Source organism: Pithys albifrons, chromosome 3, assembly GCF_047495875.1.
Source record: "Pithys albifrons albifrons isolate INPA30051 chromosome 3, PitAlb_v1, whole genome shotgun sequence".
Lineage (NCBI taxonomy): Eukaryota > Metazoa > Chordata > Aves > Passeriformes > Thamnophilidae > Pithys > Pithys albifrons.
Window position 1 is genome coordinate 17,115,975 of NC_092460.1, and position 20,222 is coordinate 17,136,196.

The 20,222-nt window shown below is 40.5% G+C and overlaps 1 protein-coding gene across 1 annotated transcript in view; it reads right to left on the reverse strand.

Annotated features, from left to right (window-relative positions):
• DCP1A (decapping mRNA 1A) overlaps nt 1-3,930 on the reverse strand; it is a 30,802-nt gene extending 26,872 nt beyond the window's left edge. The window contains exons 1-3 of the mRNA XM_071550759.1: nt 3,785-3,930; nt 2,754-2,794; nt 833-960 (exon numbers count right to left, since the gene is read on the reverse strand). Of these exons, the coding sequence (XP_071406860.1) occupies nt 833-960; nt 2,754-2,794; nt 3,785-3,919 (304 nt within the window). The 5' untranslated portion in view covers nt 3,920-3,930. The remainder of the gene's footprint in view (nt 1-832; nt 961-2,753; nt 2,795-3,784) is intronic.
• Between the last annotated feature and the right edge of the window lie 16,292 nt (nt 3,931-20,222).

Genomic DNA, 20,222 nt, shown 5'->3' on the forward strand with positions numbered 1-20,222 from the left:
TTAGCAGTGTTGAATCATAAGGAATAAAAGGCTTAGATGCCATTTGTCATTCTTTTAACCTTGTGTTTGAACAAAGTGAACACATGCAGAGGGCACAAAAACTCATCTGATGTTTAGTTGTGGCACTTGGGAAAATAACCAATGACAGTAACTACATTGAACATTTTCAATCTGCAGTCAGTGCAGACAGGATGGAATGAGGAAAGAAAGGACAGTTTCTACCAAAGTATTTTCAAATGACAATGGGAAAGAAAGAAAAGAGGAAAAAATACTCCTGATTACTTCAGAATGCAATTATTTCCCACATCTAGTCTATAATTTTTCCTTGCTCACCTTTGCATGAATTCCTTCCTCCCTCCTACTTTTCTATGTCATTTCTATCTGAAGTCCTATGAGCCTCCCACACATCCTACAAACCAGTGTCCCACAGGAAAAGGGGAGCTTTTATCACGGAAAGGAAAGCAAGTGGTTTCAGGGGTTCCTAATGAGCTCACAGACGGCCTACACCTTCCCTGATTACAACTACCTGAAGGGAAGTTGTAGCCAGTGGGGGTTGGTCTCTTCTACCAAGGAACAAGCAGTAGGACAAGAGGAAACTGCCTCATGCGCTTTGATAGTATATTCTCTTTTTATTGAAAGTAGGTGATAATCATAATATAATAGCATGGCCATTTAAGTAAATTTAGCACTGAAAACAGAAGACACAATCAGACATTTCACTGGAACCTGCCCCACTACATTATAATTGAAACAGACATGACGGTGATCAGAAGTGATCCAGGTTATAAAGCAAAACCTGAACTGTGTATGGATTAGAGAAAGTTGTACTCACAGCTGGCATTTCTGTAGAGAAGAAAAGGTTCATGGAGCTGAAACTCCAAATCTTTATTTACTGGTTCAACCAGGTTGTGCATGTTCAGTCGGTTCACTATCGTAAAACCATGATAAGGAGAAGCTGACCTAGGTTTCAATTAAAACAAACCCAAGAATTAATACCTTCATTGACAAAAATAATTATCTGAAACTAAATATGAATTAATTTTCAAATCTCTATTGCTTTATTAGGTGGAGCTTTAGCAGTCCTGAAGCTCTCAAAGTTGTTCTGTACCATTTCTTGGCTGCCACCTAATTTCAATTTCAAACTAGGCTTTCCTCAAAGCAGGATTAGGATTAGCATTTCAGTTCTACACTGTTAAACTGCTGAATCAAAGACATGCCTCAAAAAAAATCTATTCAAAAAAACTAGGGCAGGTCCAGCATTAAAATTCAAGTGTATTCAATACTTGACATAAGATAGTTTTGACGCATTTTAGAATTTTTTTATTAAAGAAGAACAACCAAACCACTTACACAGCACCATTTCCATTACTGTAAATGGACATGACAATAAAAAAGAGCTGCTGTCCTAAATAGCATGAAATGCACTTATGGGAGAACCAGTAGCAGTAATTTCTTCCTAAAGGGAGACTGAAAATAAGGAGTTACCTCAGTGTCCTCAAAGCACATATTACATTATTCAGAATTATACTGCTTAGTCAAACAATTTTTATTATCTAGATTTCTGCTGGACACCAGGTGGAAAAACATCACGCAAGCACTGACGTTCAAGATAGTTTTGGGCATGTTTTCTCTTGCTGTATAAACGTCATGTCAGCACTCAGATGTGCCTGTAAGCAGTGGTATAATCAACCATGAGGAAGGCAGGGTGAAAGTCAGGCACAATTAGCTGGTAAATACTAAGATTTCTGTAACGATGTGTCCACCTTTACCTAATGATGGACAACTAAAACCTGTCAAGAGCTTCCAAGGAGAGGGTAAACAATCTAAGGATTGTCATGGGTCAGTCTTCTAATGCACCTAACAGGACTTGTTTGAAATCATCAGCTAGTTACAGATAAACCCTTTGCTTTCTGTTTTTTATTTTTTAATTTGGTTCTCTTTCTTACACTGAGTATTCCCAAGGTGGGAGCTGAAGTAACAGGAACTGGTTACCCAAATTCCTTTGCAGTGCTGGGATAAAATACTGTAATGACTGAGCCATGACAGTCTGCTTCAGGATGGCTTCAGTCTGCATTATTTCTATTTCTTACATTCAACAAAGTGTTATTTCATTTAGATTTTTTATTTGCCTGTCATTTAAAACTTAAATTCATGATTGGTTTTATGTGCTCTCACCCCTTTTCCCCATCTCATGGAACTGGAAATTTTTTTCACGGTTTTCATAAGGAAATCAAAGACCCCCCAAAAATCAGACACCAGCACAGCTCCAGCTTTTGGGCAACTTCATCCATTTACAAAAGTTTATGCCATTTTCCAGGAGTAAGTTAGGACAGATTATTTAATTTGTCCTCTCTATTGTTTTCATAATCAACTTCATGGATTTTTAGGAGACAAAGGACAACTTGGCATTTAACAAACTCAATGCACTAACAAATGCTACTGGATTGACAAAATGAACTCCATAAACCAGTTTTTTATGTGGGTACCTGTGCAGTGTTCACCACGTTTTATGATTTCTCAGCAGTACTTTCAGGGGCTTTTGACACAGTTATTCACCCATGTTGCAGAGTTTATTATTTTCAAATGAGTACACAGATGTTAACAGCTAAACAAATAAGTGATTGTGAGTGTGAAAAGCTCCACATGAACACATCTGAAGTTTGTTTTCTAGTTTGTTTTCTTAAGGAAGGAAAACAAACATCACCAGTACTATATCCCATCCCACACCCCAAAAAAACCAACGCAACCCTTACCTTTTGTACACAAACAAGGTCCCTTCTATGTCGGTTTTCTCCTGCAAAAGACAGCAAATGCATTTCAGGGACGGATTTGTTCACACAGTTAGGTAGTTATGTTTTATATTGTTTTAATTACAGAGCCATACAATATCCTTACCTTTCCATAAGATTTGACATTGCAGGACTGAAACCATGATTTTGTATTTTCAGAAACTACCTATTTGTTTTCTTACAAAGACTAGGACTTTAAACCCACTTCCAAAAGCTTGTGCTCATGCTAACACTGTGATGATGTGATCTACAGCATTCCATAACCTTCCAGTGCTGAGCCTGACAGGGCAGTCTCCAAATCCCGGCCAGGTTCCTGAAAGGGCAGCAATGGCAGCAGAGCCACCAGGACAGAGCCGAGGGCCGGGGCACTTTCCTACCCCAGTTTCCAGAGAAACCTTCACCAGGGACTGGGGACCCATGAGCACGGAAAGTTTCTGCAGCTCCACGGCTGCCCGTGGCAACAACGTGAAAGTCCCTGTACTTCCATTTCTGTAGTTATGTGACAAAACAGGCCGAAACTATGTTTTAATGCAGGGACAGACACAGATATCTCTCAAATCACTCTTCCTGATTTAGGGCTCTGCCAACAGGCACGAGCAGCAGCAACAAAGTACACTTAGAAAAAGCCAACAGGCCCAGGAGCGAAAGGGCCTCCGCTCCCAGAACCCGCGCCGCGCCACCGGCCTCGCCTCTCCCTCTCTTCTTTCCCTTTCCCTTCTTCTCCTCTCCTTCTCCTCTTCTCTCTCTCCCCTCCCTCTTCCCTCCTTCTTTCTCTTCCTCTCCCTCTCCTCTCTCTCCTTCTTCCTCTCCTTCTTCCTTTCCTTTCCTCTCCTCTCCTCTCTCTCGGCACAGGAGCGCTCCAGGTCCATGCCCCGGGCGCGCAGAACGCGCACAAACCACACACTCGCCCCGCAGCGAGCGCAGCCCCGCGCAGGCCCCGTGCGGAGGCGCCGGGCCACGGGCACGGCCGGGCACTCCTTTCCCATCGGACTCACCCACTCATTGTCCTTGGGACTGAAGCTGTAGAGGGCGACCTGGCCGGTCACGTCGGCGATGCCGGTGATGAAGGGGTCGTGTTGCCGCAGGGCCGCCAGGCTCATCTCCTGCCCAGCTCTGCCTGCCGCCTCCATCTTGGCTCCGGGCAGCCCCGCCCGCCGCGCGGCTACAGCGCCGCGGTGCGCCCGCGCATTGGCCCCGCCGCCCGCCGGAACGCGCGGCCCGCGCCTGGAGTTCCGCCGCTGCTACAGCCCCGCAGCCGCTCCCGGGTCTTTCCGTGCACCCCGGGCCCGCACCCCCTCCCCAGATTCCCTCTCCGCCCCCCAGGCCCGCACCCCCTCCCCAGAGTCCCTCTCCGCCCCATGGGCCCGCACCCCCTCTCCAGATTCCCTCTCCTCAGCCCCTCCCCGGGCCCTTCCCCAGATTCCCTCTCCACTCCCCGGGCCCCTCTCTCCACCTCGCAGCTCCGAGGGCTCCCAGGCCGCGGGTTGTTGTTCGCGCCGTTGTTATTATTTATTTAGTCTCGCGAGTCTCACAAAGGCTCCTGAGTCCCCGCAGGTTGCTGCGCTGGGTCACTCTGGGTATTCCACTGGAATTGTCTCCCAGTGCTTCGGGCCATGCCGTGTGTTCCCACATTATCTGCTGTATGAATATTTCACGGTCTGCAGTGGGGCAGGGAATTTTCAGTATTTTAGAATTAAGTATTTTCCTGGGGTGAGGTGAATGCCCGCAGGTGCGTTTCTCAGGTGTGGAAAGGTCCCTGGGCCCCTGATCTGCCCTGTCTGTGTAAAGGGACAGTCCCATGTTGTACACATTTACATTTGTTGGAACAAGAACTAAGTAACGTGCAGTGCACTGAGATTTTTCCTGCAATTTTTTTAATCATTAGTAAATTTTAGGAACAGGAAAAGTATAGAATACTCATCAGGACCAAGGCATAATTACTTCCAAGATAAGATCATGGAGATTCAACTATCTTTGTAGCATTTTGTGCAATCTGACAGGAAAAAAACAGGATTGTAAATGTCTAAACAAAAGTTTGTGGCAAGCTTCTGACCCATCTAATAATGCAAAAAAATTCTACTAAGCTCTGTATTGTCACAGGTCATGTTCTTCATTGCAGGTGGACAAACTTCTGATTTTAATACAGCTTTACAGTACAAACCTCTCCCAGAGTGGCAGACATTTAATACATGAGCTATAAATGAAGATCCAGCATCATGTGGTTCCATTAAAGTTCTTTCGGACAAGAAGTGGAAATACCAAGTTCCAGTATAATATAATGATTTAAAAATTATAAAAGAAAAGCTGCTTGGGCAGAACATTAATTTACCTGTTTTGATGTCAAACAGTTAAAGAGACATTTCTTAGAAAAAAATGTAATCTGGACATAAAATTCCTGTGTTCTTCATCCTGTAACTCAACCCTGAATCCTGGGATCAAAGCATCAGTAAGAAAACCCAACAGAATTCATACAGAATGTCTTAGAGCTCCAGGAATCATCCATCTCCTTCTAATGGTTTTACCACAGGAGGTCCCAATCTAATCCATGAAATTTGGGTTTTCACTGATTCTGTTATACCAAGGGCCAACAACTTAGGATGTCAAAAAATACTTTGATGTAGAATGTCCCATTTATTGACTAACAGTCTTTATTAGAAAAAAGACAATATGAGGAAATTAAAGTTGGCAAACTATTTTATAAAGAAACAACATTCTAAGAGCTCAACTGAAACAGAAAGAAAATGACAAAAACTTTTTCAAAGAGCTGGTTTTAAATAGCATCCTAAACATTTGTGCCAAGCTGCTCCTTTCTGCAAGATTACTGACTACAAGGCAAAGTGTCTTTCAAATTAAAAAAGCTTATTGGCAAAGTGTGTGAGATCTTCTCAGGTGTGAAAAGTCTTTGGCTTCATCTTGAACTAAAAGCGATACAGTAGGAGCAGTGACAAAGAAAGGGAAGTGGTGGATTTTGGTTATGGTTTTCCTATTTGTCTGCCAAATCCAGTTCACTGAATTTATTCTCCCTGCTTGTCCCCACTGTTGTTTCATTGAAATAAAATATTTTGTATCAAAAGTAATCTATGACCTGTCATCTGCTTCCTCAGCCTCGAAGCACTCCAAGGAATGTTGTATATTCAGAGTCAAGCCCTGACCTCGGTGTAAATGGGAATCAGTTGTAGCTACTCAGGCTTGATCTGTGATTATTGTGTGTTGCAAACCTCCCTGGCCCTCCTTGAAGCTGTGCAGGAGCTGCTGCTGGGGAGATGTTTGTCTGTCACTCCCTGTTCCTGATTCTTGCACGGAGCCAGGCAGAAGGGGGATGATGCACATAATGCCCTTTTCATGTTTCCTCTGTGAGTGGGACACATTCCATTTGTGTTTCAACAAGTGAAGAGAACATTATGTTCTATATTTCAGTTACTCTGCTAAGGTTTTATAGGACAGGATTTATGATGATTTATTGATGATTTATTGCCCTAAGTACTCTTGTCTACTTAATATATGTTAATATTAAGGTAGGTGAAGTAATAAAGACCTTCTTTCATGATTTTAGTTGCTCATGACAGCGTGGCTGGGTCTCTCCATTGATGTCTGCTCCTGGCTGTTGACAGTTCTGTTATACAAAATTTTTCTGGCCCCTGTTTTTACACAGTAGGTTATTTATGTATTCCCAAAGCTTATTTCGGTTGCAGTCACTCCTTTAAACTTCCTACAGAAAAGTCTTCTTCAGTTTGCAGTTCCATTGTTTTTCCCTTGTTAGCTGAATATCATCAGCACAGAATAAATTGCTGCTGTTGGGATGAGGGAGAAGCGCAGCTAGAACTCCCAGTCAGTGCATTTTCTGTCATTACTCCAAGCTGAATTACGGTCCAGTGAGTCCTGCAAATCTGAGTGACTCATAGAGCTCCTATTCTATCTTTGCAGTTTTCCACTTGAAACAATTGTCAGAAATTCTTGGTTTCATGAGCTACTTTGCAAATGACACACGTTTGTTGGTTTGCTTGCAGGTGTTTTTCCTTGAATTGCAAATGGAGCAATTTGTGGGCTCTTGATTAGTAATTGGATTGTTACCTATACCTTAAATTTCAGTGAAAATGGCTATAATTCTACAGACTGTTTATTTGGGCTTACTCCTGGATAGGGCAAATTTTTCTGGTGATAACTTTCTTAATCAATAACTTAATCAACTTTTGTTTTGCATTTTACTTCTCTGAGTGGTTAAAAAAACACAAGAGGAAGGGGTTGCTAGAATTTTGTAAGGGCTATCATTTGATTTGAAAAATCCTTTTATTTCACATCACTTGAGCATTTTTATTTGCTTATTATTGTTACAGTGTTTTCTTCAGTTGTATTCTTTAGTCGACTGTGAATGCACATTTGATCTTTGCCACTGTTGAGGCTGATAGTTCCTGAAATTCAGTGTCCTTGCTATACCTCACAGTACAAATGGTTCTTCCTGTGGTGTTTCTCCAAGCTGATAAAGGACAGCTGAAAACGACTACAGTGAGGATTATGAGCCACCTCTGTAAATGGGATTTGTAAAATTCTCACCTTTTGAGGATTAGCTCAGGAAGAGTCTGGCATGCTACTCAAGAGCAGTTTATACCATATTTATGACACAAGGGAAAGTCACTTTCCCTGGCAGTTGTTTTGCTCCTTAGGAGTGCTGAGTGGATCAGAAGCCTTTCACAGGAGTCCCAACTTGCAGAGTGCTTTTTCTGCACTGATACTGCAGCCACAGGTACCTTATTGAATATTCTTGGCGACAAATATTTATTTCTACCTGTGAAAAATCTTTGTCCAGCTCTAGAGGAAAGTTTTCTAAATTGTAACATTAGAGTGCTGTATATCTGCAAGTACAGCCCAGAGGGATCCAGAGGGTGTTAATCTAAACAGTTAAAATCCATGGGATAGGATGGTGTGTGAAGGGACTCCTGGTTCTGGAGGCTCATCACATTGAAGTGACAAGGTATTGGAAGATATTTCTGGGGCTGCTGACTTACCCAGCTGTAGATGTGGGATTTTTTCCTGATTTCAGACTGTACATAAAATAAGTAACTACTTGGCATAGGATCTGAGTTTCTCAGATGTTGCAATAATGAAATCTGAATTTAATCAGAATTTTCTTTGGTCTCGTTTTGTCATGAAGTAATTGCAGTAATTATTTTGTAAAAGGAATGGATGACTTTCTCTTTTCTTTCTTCTTCCCCCTTCCCCCCCCTTATAAAACTGTTAAAATGTTCTAGAAAATATGAACTAGGAAGCATTAAAATCAACAGCACTTTCTGAAATAATGTAATTTAATAAAGTACAAGGGAAATGACATAAAAAACATTTAGCCATCTGTATGTTCACTGCCATTTTGGACATGAGTATTACGGACAGTTATGGTCCTTCTAAGAGATGCTAAAAAATGAAAGATACAAAGAAAAATCATTAAATTACAGTTACAATTCAATAAAAACAAGAGAATGAAAATACTCGATTCGATTTATACAATAAACCTGTTCCCACAGCAGTGTAAGAGGGTGAAATAGGTCACAGTCAGCCTTCCTTACATTGCTCAATAACATTAGAAGGATTAATCATTTATGGATTATCTCCTAGAAACAATGATCTGGTGCAGACAGGTAATCCAATCTCCTCTATCTTTCTAACCTGGTTTGCCGTTTCACAGGAGGTTGTGGAAGGGTGGCAAGTTTTTCTAGGAAGACAGTGCCTGCCAGCTTGAAACATGTAAATTGCTGGAGTTTGCATCAAAATATGACAGCTCTTCTCTGATGAAGGTAGGTAGTGAAATTAGACAGGTAAAATGAACTTTTTTAAAACAGAGGCTCAGCTCAGAAATTGTATCATGTTCAGCCTCGGTTACAATCTGTCACTGACAGCATAGAGAGAAGTTTATCATTGACATAAATCAGAACTAGAGAGGAAATGTTATACCTGAGACTCTGCATTTTGCATAAATATCAAGTAATAAGTTTTTTTCTGACTAAATTAGGAGAAAAAGATAAATACAACTTATTTTTGAATGCAAACCTTTCAGTGATTGCGGCCTCTGTAGTTACACTAAGGCATAGATGTGCAGCCTGACTTTTATTGCTTGATGCACTTAATGTAATACATTGGGCTTTGAACATACATCTTTAGCCACTTCTGTGATATTTTATCCAGCAGTAGCCTCAAGGCCTGCTGCTGAATATATTAGATAGTGCTAATTTCACTGCTGAAAATGAACTATATAGCAAATATCCAGTGGACAAAATATTGCAGTAGCAAAGGTGCACCATCAGTGATTTTAAATTGCTAATTTCATTTTACATGTAGTTTCTCTTTTATTGGTATAATAACATTAGGAAAGGAATATTCAATTACTATCACAAGCAGAGTAGCCTGTTCCCCTAAGTCCTCTTGTAGAGATTGTAGATTCCACAATTAAAAAAAAAAGACAATTAGATTAAGGAACGTCCTGCTCTGTACAGTGAGAAATACATGAGAGTTGATTGTGTATCATAATAGAAACCTTGTGCCTTCAGAAAGCTGCTTTAGTAGAAATATATTGTTTTTTAACTCAGACAGTTTATAATTACTGAATTATCTTCCTTAAATATACTGTGCCAGCTTTATGACATTATTGTGTGCTTATATTTTTGTCTTGTAAGCATCCTTTTGTTTCTGAGCCACTTTTGATGCCTCTGTGTATCTAACCCTTTAAATACTGAGACCGTCATATAAATTTTAAAATATAGGTTTCTATGTTCTTTATCTCTCAAGCCTTGCTGTAAAATAGCAAGTCAGAATTCATTTTTCATATTTTTAGCTGACCCTCTTGCAAAATGTGTACGTATCAGAGCAATCATCTTTAAAATAGGTTAGATAAATTTTTTATGACCAAATGTGTATTTTTCAATCGGCTTTTCTTGATGTGGCACAGTACTAATAAAGACGATGCAGCACAATTCTGAGAGTAAATAGCTTCTGGAGCTTTTCAGACATGACTGAGAACAAATAGAATGCAAAACAGCCAGGTGATTTGGGCTGCTTTTGATGCTTCTTGGGTTTTCCAGTGTCAGAGGAACGGGAATGAGCAAACCTGCATTCATTTCATAGGTTATTAAACCACTTCAGCTCTCTGTTCCTTCATTTTTCCAGACATAGAATGAATGCAATGTATTCACTGATCATTCTAAATTTCATTGAAACACTTTTTTGAAGAGCAGTAGAAGCAGTAGGAATTCTGATGGTATTTCCTGCACCCAGGGAAAGGCTGGTGGCTTGCTGATGGATCACAAACTCTCATTTGGAGGTGAGGGCAGCAGCTGCATCGAAGTGTTATCATGGCAGAGGAGCAGGTTCAGGAGGGTTGCTGTGCTCTGGCAAGGGGGGTGTCCTTGGGCCCCTCACTGCCACCCAACACCCTCTCTGGGGGCTCCTCTGCCTGCTGGGGCTGGGCTGCCAATGGGAACATCCACAGGCAGAGCCAGAGGCCTCGGACGTGGCACCCTTTAATTCCTGCTGTGAGCACACAGAGCTCTCTCTCTCTGCTTTGTCAGCTTTCTTCATGTTGCATCGTGTTCAAGAGTATTCAGTGACATAACCACGTGGTTTGGATGTGTGTCATGTGCTAAATTCTGCCTCTACCAGTTGCAGTCAAGAATCCATAATGTGTTTCTGCTTTGAAATCAAACTCTGAGGCAGACCCACCCACTTTGGGATGGGATGGCCTTCCTCCAAGGGGCGAGGAAGGTAGGCTAAGAGCAGTGGGTAGGAGTCACCATACTTGGCAAAAAGGGAAGCTCTCTTGCATCATGACTAAGGAAATAAAATGGATGAGATCCTAAGCTCCTATTTGGCTTCTTTTCACCAATTAAGCCCTGGCTGATGGAGAATTCCCTTGCTGTAGTCACCGAGAAGAGCCATAAGGTTGTCTGCTGAAGATCCCCAGGGGAGCCCTGTGGATGAGGTGTGGGAGCAGTGGCATGGGAAGGGCATTTCAAGGGGAAGGCATTAACACAACAGAGTGGAAATTTCAACCAGAATACCTCAGAGCTTGGCTTAAGACAGTGCTGTAGCTCAGGCAGGCCTGGAGGGCTGTGATAGAAGTGCAATTGCAGCCTTTAAATTTGGGACCTCATGTTTTTTGACTGTGGTGTTAGGAAATAAGTGATCTGATAGCAATGTGTTATTTAAGAACAAAAGCAATAGCATCTTATTTAATTAATTTCAGTTGGGTTGTGTGCAGTTATGTGCATAAAGCAAAATGGCAGTCAATTATTTCCTACAAAATTTTCTACAAAATTCTGTGTACAGATTTACTGAATAATCATTTTGAAAATAAATGTAACTTCAGAGATTAATCTACAAATTAAGTTGCTTGCTTTTTCATGCTTTCAAACGAAAAATGACTAACTAATATGTTGTGGAATATGTGTGTGGAATTAGTGTACAGAAATGCTCATGCAGAGGTGGTAGATTGTGTCAGGTAAGGATTGAAGAGCTGGTGAGCATCTCTGCAATGGATTGTAATAATCACAAATAATTAAAATAATGCCTTTTGAGTACCACTTTTTGTGACAGGCTCTAATAGGTTATTCCAAAATTCTCACAGTCAGTACAACTATTTTGCATTTTCAGAATTACTATCTCTTTTAAAGTCTATATAAGCTATGTGATTTTCAAAACAATTAAATTTAACAGACTGTGAGAGCTGCAGTGTAAACAATGCACATATGCACAAACAGCTGAAGGACCACATCTCCTCTTGCTTTTTCCTTCTGGGGTGAGGCCTCCCAGCGCTGGCAGGTTCAGCTGGGTTCTGCAGCCCTGGGGTGTCACAGTGCCTGCCTGAGTGCCCAGCTCCTCCTCTGCCCATGAGCACAATCTGTGGCTGATGACAGCTGGCACAGAAATCCAGGATGGGTAAGTGAATCTTGCCATGCTTGCCTTTGCCTGTCCCTGTGTGCACCTGACATTGGTCAGACAGTGACAGGCATTTTCAGGAAGCTTGGCACTTTCATGACAAAAGATCTGTCAACCCGGAGAACTGAATTCCAGAAGTGATGAATTGTCTGACAGGGCAGGAATGACCAGAGTCTACCAGTTACCCTAAAAGAAAAGTATTCAAAACCAGTTATCAAAATATAGAACAAAGTATTGCCTCTGTAATATGTTTTCACTCTCAGACAAAACTGGCATCCTTTATTGGACTGATCAGCTTCATTTTCCTGATAGAGTTGTTTTGTGGATAATTAATGTGGAGAGGAGGTAAACTGGATGCAGAGGGAGAGCTGTCGGTGCACCTGTGGCTCATGGAAAGGGAGTGGGGGACCAGCTGAGGGGAAGGCTGTTCCTCCTGTGTTTGCTTTAGCCCTTGGCAGCAAGAGTGTCCACAGAGGAGTAGCAGGGGAGCTCAGGCTGAAGGAAGGTCTCAGGAGACAAAGACAGACATGTCTTTGTAATGTATTTGTATGGGAAGGGGACCGTTTGACTGGTAATAACATGGGCATATATTTTCCTAAGATTCTCCTATTTTATTCTGTTTTGGGGATTTTTTTTCTCTGTTTTTTTTTGGACTCGGTCTTAAATTCCAGCTGGAGTGGAGAGCTGGCCAAGCAGGCTGTTTCAACTTCTAAGATTTAGCACTTCAGAGTCACCACGTGACTCATGTGATTCTGTGACTGGAGAGTCAGATAGTGCTGTTGGCTTACAAACAGCTGTGGGGAAAGTTAAAAGAGCAATAACCTGGCTTTCTTACTCTTTTAGAAAATCCCCCAAGTATTGTGTAATATCAGGATTTTTACATTGATTCAACCTCAGATATTCCTTTTATAGGCTCTGAGCTATTCATGGTGCTTGTTTAGTGGTTGCACTTCTGCAAAGTGCTCTCCATGGCTTAGTGGCACCAAACCAACTGCTGAGAGTTTTGAAGGGTGATAACTATTTATTTGGTTTTAATCAACGAGAGACTCACTAAGTGAAATCCACTGCAAGTGAAAGCTGGTAACTGAAATGCTGACTTTACCAGGAAAATGTGACTGCCAGAATAAGGGCATTTTGTTAAACACTTTGAGAAATAAAATAATAAATATATGGTAATGAAAGTAACTGTATGATAATGAAGGTAACTGTACAAATGTATTCTATCATCATCATGTCAGCAGAATAGAGAGAGAGACTTATTAAACTTACTTCAATCCCCAGTAGATCTTTATAACCTTGACAAAAAATCAGAGAGGAAGATAAAGAAATTGTCCATATACTGTCTCTTTAAGTTGATTTTTCACTTGCATCTCTAGTCAGAATTTAATTATTAATGTTGCAAAAACATTAATAATGGTATATGGAGTATTTGCAAACTGTTCACTGAGATTATTAGTTAAGATTTCTCTTCACTGTCATTTTAAGCAACACTGTACTGGTTCTTGAAGTGCTCCCAAAGCCATCCAGTGTTCTCCAGAGGATGTGCTAATGAGGTGTATAATGGGACATTAAGATGAATTTATTATTTTAATCTATACATAAAAATGTTGGGTTTGATACTTTTGTTACCCATTTCTCATTAAAAATAAGCTAATACTAGAAAATGTTTGTCTCGTAAAATTGTCACAAGAGAATGCCTTGCTCATGTGTCTGTAGCAGCAGGGCCTGTATATAGACTTCCAATATAATCAGTAAAAAAGGTAATAGAGGAAAAAGACAACTCAAATGTAAATCTGTAGTAAGTTCATCTGTTAGTTCATGGATTTTTGAGATTACTACAGTCTTTTGGGGACCTATTTTTGTCTCATATTTCATCTGGAACTGCCTTTTTTTGCTCTTCCACTGAGCTTATGCAAGACAGGAACTTTGCAAATCTCCATAACTTATTTTTCCAATGGAAAACTTTGCAGACTTATGTGTGGCTGTTCTGGGCTTTGCTCATCTGTATAATACAGTGGAGCTGTTCCCAGCTTTCATCTGGATCTGGATGTTCCCAACTGACCTCAGTGGTGAGCTGGTAAGGGCTGAAGGCTGGGCTGACACTTCCTGCAGGTCCACAGCCATGATGACTGTGGTCCCCCCAGGAACGCTCACTGGTGGTAACATCAGTGCTATTTAAGGGAGCATCTAAATTTGTTCTCTGACTAGTCAGTAGATGAGGCGTGTGGCTATTTGAAAATGCTCATTTTGTGACCTTTGGCTTGCATCCAGGACCTATTTCAGTCCTAACCTTTGGCTTGTATCTTCATTTCTGGCTCGGGCTCTTGACCTTTGGTATTTAGCCTGACTGATGGTCTTTGGGTGCCAGATCACCTCTCATCCTAGGCTTGGATTCTGGCTTTGGATATTAGCTCCAACTGCTTATTGCAGCTTGGCACTTAAATTTTGTATGTGCTTTTGAAATTTTCCCCTTAGGGCACTGATTGTACTTCTTATATTTTTTTCCCCAGCCTCTATGTAAAACTCTTGTAATCAGAACAGCTCTGTTCTAAACGCGTTCCTTTTCTCATGGGTCATTAAACTGAGGATGCAGAGCTGTTTGGACACTCCTTCAGGGATCTCTGCTTCCCACTCAGCATGAGGAGCCTTTTGGTTGCCTTTGTGCCCACACTTCTGTGATGTGCAGGTGGGTGGGTGCCCATCAGCAGAGCCTTGGCCCCAGGTGGCCGTGGGAAGTCTGTTTTATGGCTGGACGTTCCAAAAGCCAAAATGTCTGCAAGCCTGATAAATCCCAGCATCCTGTTTCCTACAAATCTGCTGCTGAGACTCCAACCTGTAAATTTGACCAAATGTGCAAGCATTACAAACTCTCCATAAATGAAAATGGAATCAGTTAATTTCCTCCTAAGACATATAATGTTAAACGGTAGAAAAATCTTATCTAAGGAGAACAAAAGCCACCCAACATCCCTGTGGTATTTTCAGTAAAAACGTCACAAAATTCTGTTGGTTTTGGAGGTCAGATGGCAAGCTTCATGTTCACAGTCGTGACTACATGCTCCTGTGAGTTTGTTTCCCTGGCTTTACAGGGGCTGTTTGTGTGAATAACTGCTCCCGCAGAGTGAATAAAGGCAGTTGCAATCTGGTCCCAGCTGGAAACTTATTTCTGAAGCCAGTTCACTCCCTTCATAAAGCACAGATTCTTTATTTTATCTTGTTCTGTATTTAGTTGACATGATTTGAAATCTTTAGGTTGACTGCTATACCATTCCAAGTTGCTTCCTACTGAAAGAGATGTACATTTTATAGCTCTTAATTCTTTCCGGACACATACTTGGAATAGAGATATTCTTCTTGTCTGGGAGGAGAAGGGTAATTGCTGCCTGCCTGGATATCAGTTAATTAGCAGTCTCCTCACCAGTGGATGCCTGGCTAAATTCACTCCTTTGGTGAGTAATTTATTAAATAACTACAAGACTATTCAGGCAGCCCCAATAGTATTTTTTAACAAAGCACTAATTATTTGGTATGTTAATGGCAAAAGAGATGTAAGGAAACACAGGACATGTATTCTCAGTTGCTTACCAACCTTTCTCTCACACCCTTCTCTTGGATCACGGAGCTCAATGAATTAGATCCAGTCATTCCTCAAGTGAAGATGTGGCATAATTTCAGAGGAGTTATTGACCATCCTTTTCTTCCATGGTTAATGCAATCTTGGCCTGGTTTGGAATGAAGAATAACAGTTCAAGCAGGAATCCCTGTTATAGCCTTGGCAAGGCTGCTTAGATAGGGAGAATCAGCTCCACTAAGTGCTGACGCCTGTGCAGTGGCTTGGGAAACGTATGATGGAAATGCTTGATAAACCTTTTGCTCGGCTGCTCTGTCACATCTTCTGTGGGGCTTCCCATTAACATGCCACCAGCTCAGTGACAGCACTGGGGTCTGCCCAGATCACTTGGTAGCTGTCAAGTGGATAAGACAGGCTTTCTGGGGAATGTACTAAGTTAATTACAGGAAGGTGAAGTTGAATTGTGTACATGTGCTGCACTGAGTGCTCTGAGCAAAGGAGGTTTTATTCTGCAGTACGGAGTCCAGATGGACTCTGTGACTGTTCTTTCAGTTTCTGGGGGAGAATTCAATACATATGGTCTGGAATCAACACTTCGTTTTGTCAGTTCAACTCACACCATCACACTGTCCTCCCCCCCCCCTATAATTTCTGTTGTTTTATAAACAGAAGATCTACTGGTAGCAGGTATGTGTTAAGGCAGCCTTCTGAAATTTGCCAGCTCTTTGTCCCTTTTGCTGAACCCCTGCTGGAATCAAATAGCCCAATTTCTTTTCTTCTCTTTCCTGCAGGGTACAGACAGCTGTTATTTTGAAAAGAGAGGCTTTGTACCATAGTGATGTACAAGCTTTCTGTTACTCTAATGTCTCATCAGATCATATTTGTTTATACATATATAACATACTACTGTATAAATTGTGAAAATGAAAGATAAGTAGATTGGATGGTTGGGTCTAACTCTGTTCTTTTAGGGCCAGTCCTGGCAGCATATCTAAGATACTTTGGAATACCAAAGGTATAGGTATTACTGAATAATACCAACAGTCAGTTTAAGGCTGGGACATGCTGACTGAGGAGGAAGCACACTTCAGTTTTTGGGTACTCCTTTCCAATACATGACTCCTACAAAACCGAGCACTTTTAACAAGTGTCAAAACATTATTCTGCACAGCACTGTAGTTCATCTGATGGAGCATATTTTTTTCTCAGAGAAAACAAGGTTTAACTCCATATCTTAGTGTACAAAATATTTTAATGTGCTGCAGATTAATTTGAAAAAAACCCTATTACAAGCAACTGTGATAAAACTGGGGACCTGGCTTGGTAACTCTACTTTAAATGTATGGGACTGTACTTCATGGTATGGTAATAAAAAAGAATTTAAAAACTTTTCATGTCTATTTGTTTAAATAATTTACATTTTTAATTTTATCTAGAACTTTTCTGCTACATTTTGAATTTGTGTGAAATCTGAAGATTTGTTTTTAATGTAATGTGTATGGTATGAACAAAAAATTATAATTTTAGATTTTCATATGTAAAGGAAGAGACCTAAATGATAAGTTTCGATGTCTGAGTTCTTCCTTGACTAAATACCTGTCCATTCTTTAGTGATGTTTATGGTTGGGCTGTTTTGCTGTTGTTTCATCCCCCTATTTTAGAATATAAAGGCAGTAAACAGCACAGAAAATAAATGTTTCATAATGCTGGCAACAGACGTGCACCTGGACCAAAATATGTTAAGGTACAAGGCTGAAATGTTGCACTGTCCTCTTGTCACAGACCAAAAATCAAGGATGGGGGCAACACAGACCAGGTAATTTTTGGCCTTTAGTATGTTTGACCTTGAGTCAGTTCAGAACATTTTTCACATAAATAGCAGAACTGAACTAGTCTTACAGGCAGGAGGGGTTAGTAATGATCTTTTAAAATTATGATTTCTTTCTTATTTTTAAAAATCTCCTTACTGAAATGTTCTTAAATGTTGTTTAGAATGTTTTCATTTAAATTCAGTGGTTGAATGGAATTAGATACAGAATTACATTGAATTCGGCAACTTTTCAGTTGGTGGTCCCAGTTTGCCCTTTGGGAAGATCAGAGTGATCACTACTGCAGCTCTTGCACCTCACTGACCACTGGAGTTGCTGTCTTTTGTTTCTGCAAAACTAGCTGAAGTTTTATTTCATGCTGGGCTGTTCACACTGACTGAATGCACACTTCCAGGTGTTTCAGCATACATGAAGATGAAAGTAGTTCATAGTTGACGTTGCATAGGACTTGCATTGTGGATTGTGGACTCTGTAACAGTTTTATTTCTGGTGTTTTAGAAAGCACACGTATAACTTGTGAGATAAAAAAGTCATTGAAGCTGTCATTGTCCATTGCACTCAGGCTTTGACTTCTCCTTTGTGGTTCTCATTATTTCTGAATGCTGACATGCTGACTGATCTCACTCACATTTTATGATCACAGACACTCCATATGTATGAGAAAGACCTCCCAGATCATGGGAGGCTTTTTTTTCTGCAGCAAATCAATTATTTTTAAAGTTCTGTCCTATATAATTTTTTTTTTTTGCAACAAGATCTTTGTGTGTGTCAGAGGATCAAAGATGCCTTTAAATCAGCCTGTTTCCACAGGTGAGGTATCAGCCTTAAGATGGTGTTGGTTTAGGATGTGCTGGAGGGTTGGAGGCAAGAGGTTTTACAACTGCACAGCCTCTACCCTGATGGCAGGGGTTAAATTGCCTTTAATCTCCAAGTATATATGAACATGGGATTATTCTGGCTCCTGTTCTTTCACTATAATTCCTATCTACTTCATGGATCTTACACTTAGATCTAATCTAATAGCCTTCAGGAAGTAATTAATATAACCTTCAACCAGGAAAAGAATTACAAAACTATTGTGAAAAACTTCATTTTACCTCATCCATTTGTGGACAAGTATTTGTGTTTCCCCCTGGCTCAGAGGCACTTCCTCTGCTCCCTCAGCCCCCAGAGAGGAGCAGGTGGATCAGGCCTATCCCTACATTCTCCATGAAATTGGCTCCCTTTCCCCTTGCCACAAGGCTTGGACAGGAACGAAATAATGATGAAGCATCCACCATGAGGTCATTTTGCTGCTGTTACATATCCCCGATTCTATCAGGCTTTCCCTGATGCAAGTTGGGATGCGTTGCTGGAAAAGCTAATAATGCCTTTCCCTGTGAGGATTCCTACCCTGCAGGGTTGAGGATGAGTGTCCTCTGCAGCCTTGCTTCCCTCACATCCCTTTTGCACTGTTTTGAAACTGCACTGAGACCAACCAAGTGGAAGTTCCCACATCATTTCCAACCCAGGCAGAGATCATGCTGACCTTGCCCAGACTTCATGCTTGAATGTCTCCTATATGCTCAGAATTCTAATAAAAAAATCTGGGTTTTGGGTCTGGAGAATAGCAGGATAATAGGTACCAAATAATTTGACACATGTTTGTGACTGGATGGAGGCCATTTAAGGCTTTGAAACTCACTGTGTAAAAGAAGGTGATGTGGAAGCTATTTTTAGAATAAAAGCAAATTTCAGGTGTCTTCAGCAGTTCACGAGGATGTCTTGTATAAGAAAATATTATTCATTTATATCTTTTCAAGAATGATATTCCTTTCCCTGTTAATATAAAATATTGAGTCTAGAAAATGCCCAGTGCATTTTCAACACATTTAAACTTCATATTCTATGAATTTAGTAAGGCATTAAATTAGTAGCAGCTCTTTCCAGTCTCTTTTTTTCCCTCCCTCCCTGATTATGGATCACAGACAGAGGGTGTGTGATTTATAAAATGTGTGCAAGTGCAGACACATTCCTAAATGTCAGGGCAGCTTCAGCTGATTCTATCTAATTTGACTTCTTCTTTGAAAGCTGATAAAATTTAAAATTTTCAATATGCTTTAGAAAAAAGAGTTTTTAGTGTTGAGAAATGTCTAATTCAAAATATCTTCTGGTAGTGTGGAAAAAGAACTTGATATGGAAAGCATTCAAAATGTTTAAAAAATGAAATTGAACTCTGTATTTCAACATTTCTGTTTTTCATTTGGGTTTTTTCTTGCTCAAATTTTAGCTGTACAGAATATAATATTTCAATATTACTGTAAATTATTTCAACAGGATCTGGTTGAAATTCCCAAATTAAGATGGTACAATCCACATTTCAGCCAACATTTTAGGGTTTCAATACTTTTTATCTACTGAGGATGAAAATAAACTTTGAAATGGCTGAATTTCCCAAAGGATATCCAATTTATTTCTCTAACTAGAAGTGTTTTGCCACATTTCTCCCTGAAGTAGGATGTGTGTCCTTATTGCACACTACGTTTCCCCTTTCAGTCTTGGTGATCAAAGCTTGAGAGCTGTCGGATGAGGAAAAATGTGTAGCATGTAAGAACTGTGTATCAGTAACATGCTGCTTAAAATCAAAGGAAATTATGAGCAAAAATATTTTTGTTTCTTTTCACCTTAAAACTAAATCAAACCAGTGTTAATTAACCTTCAGAGGCAGCAGTGGCTTCAAAAAATAATGGCTTTTCCAGGGTTTTTATTAGCAGAAAGCCCTTGGTCTCCAAATACATAGCACAGAACTGTTTTTACAGTTCCAAGGGATTATTTAAAGAAAAAAAGAAGTTGCATCAAGATTTTTCGTCTCACTGAAGTCCATGAGCATTGGATTAGGTCCTTAGATCCGGTTATGTAAACATTTCTGTAACATTTTTAGACTGTAATGTTTGTCCTGTTACTATAGAGTGCTGCAGTGCTTTTCATAGCTTGATGTTTTAATACCTGCACTTGAAGAGCTTATAATTTATTTTCTACCTGATACATCCACTTCCCCATGTTACCACATACACTAGTATTTAAGACTATCATTCTTTCCTTTCTGTTCTCATCAAAATATGAAACAGCTGCCTG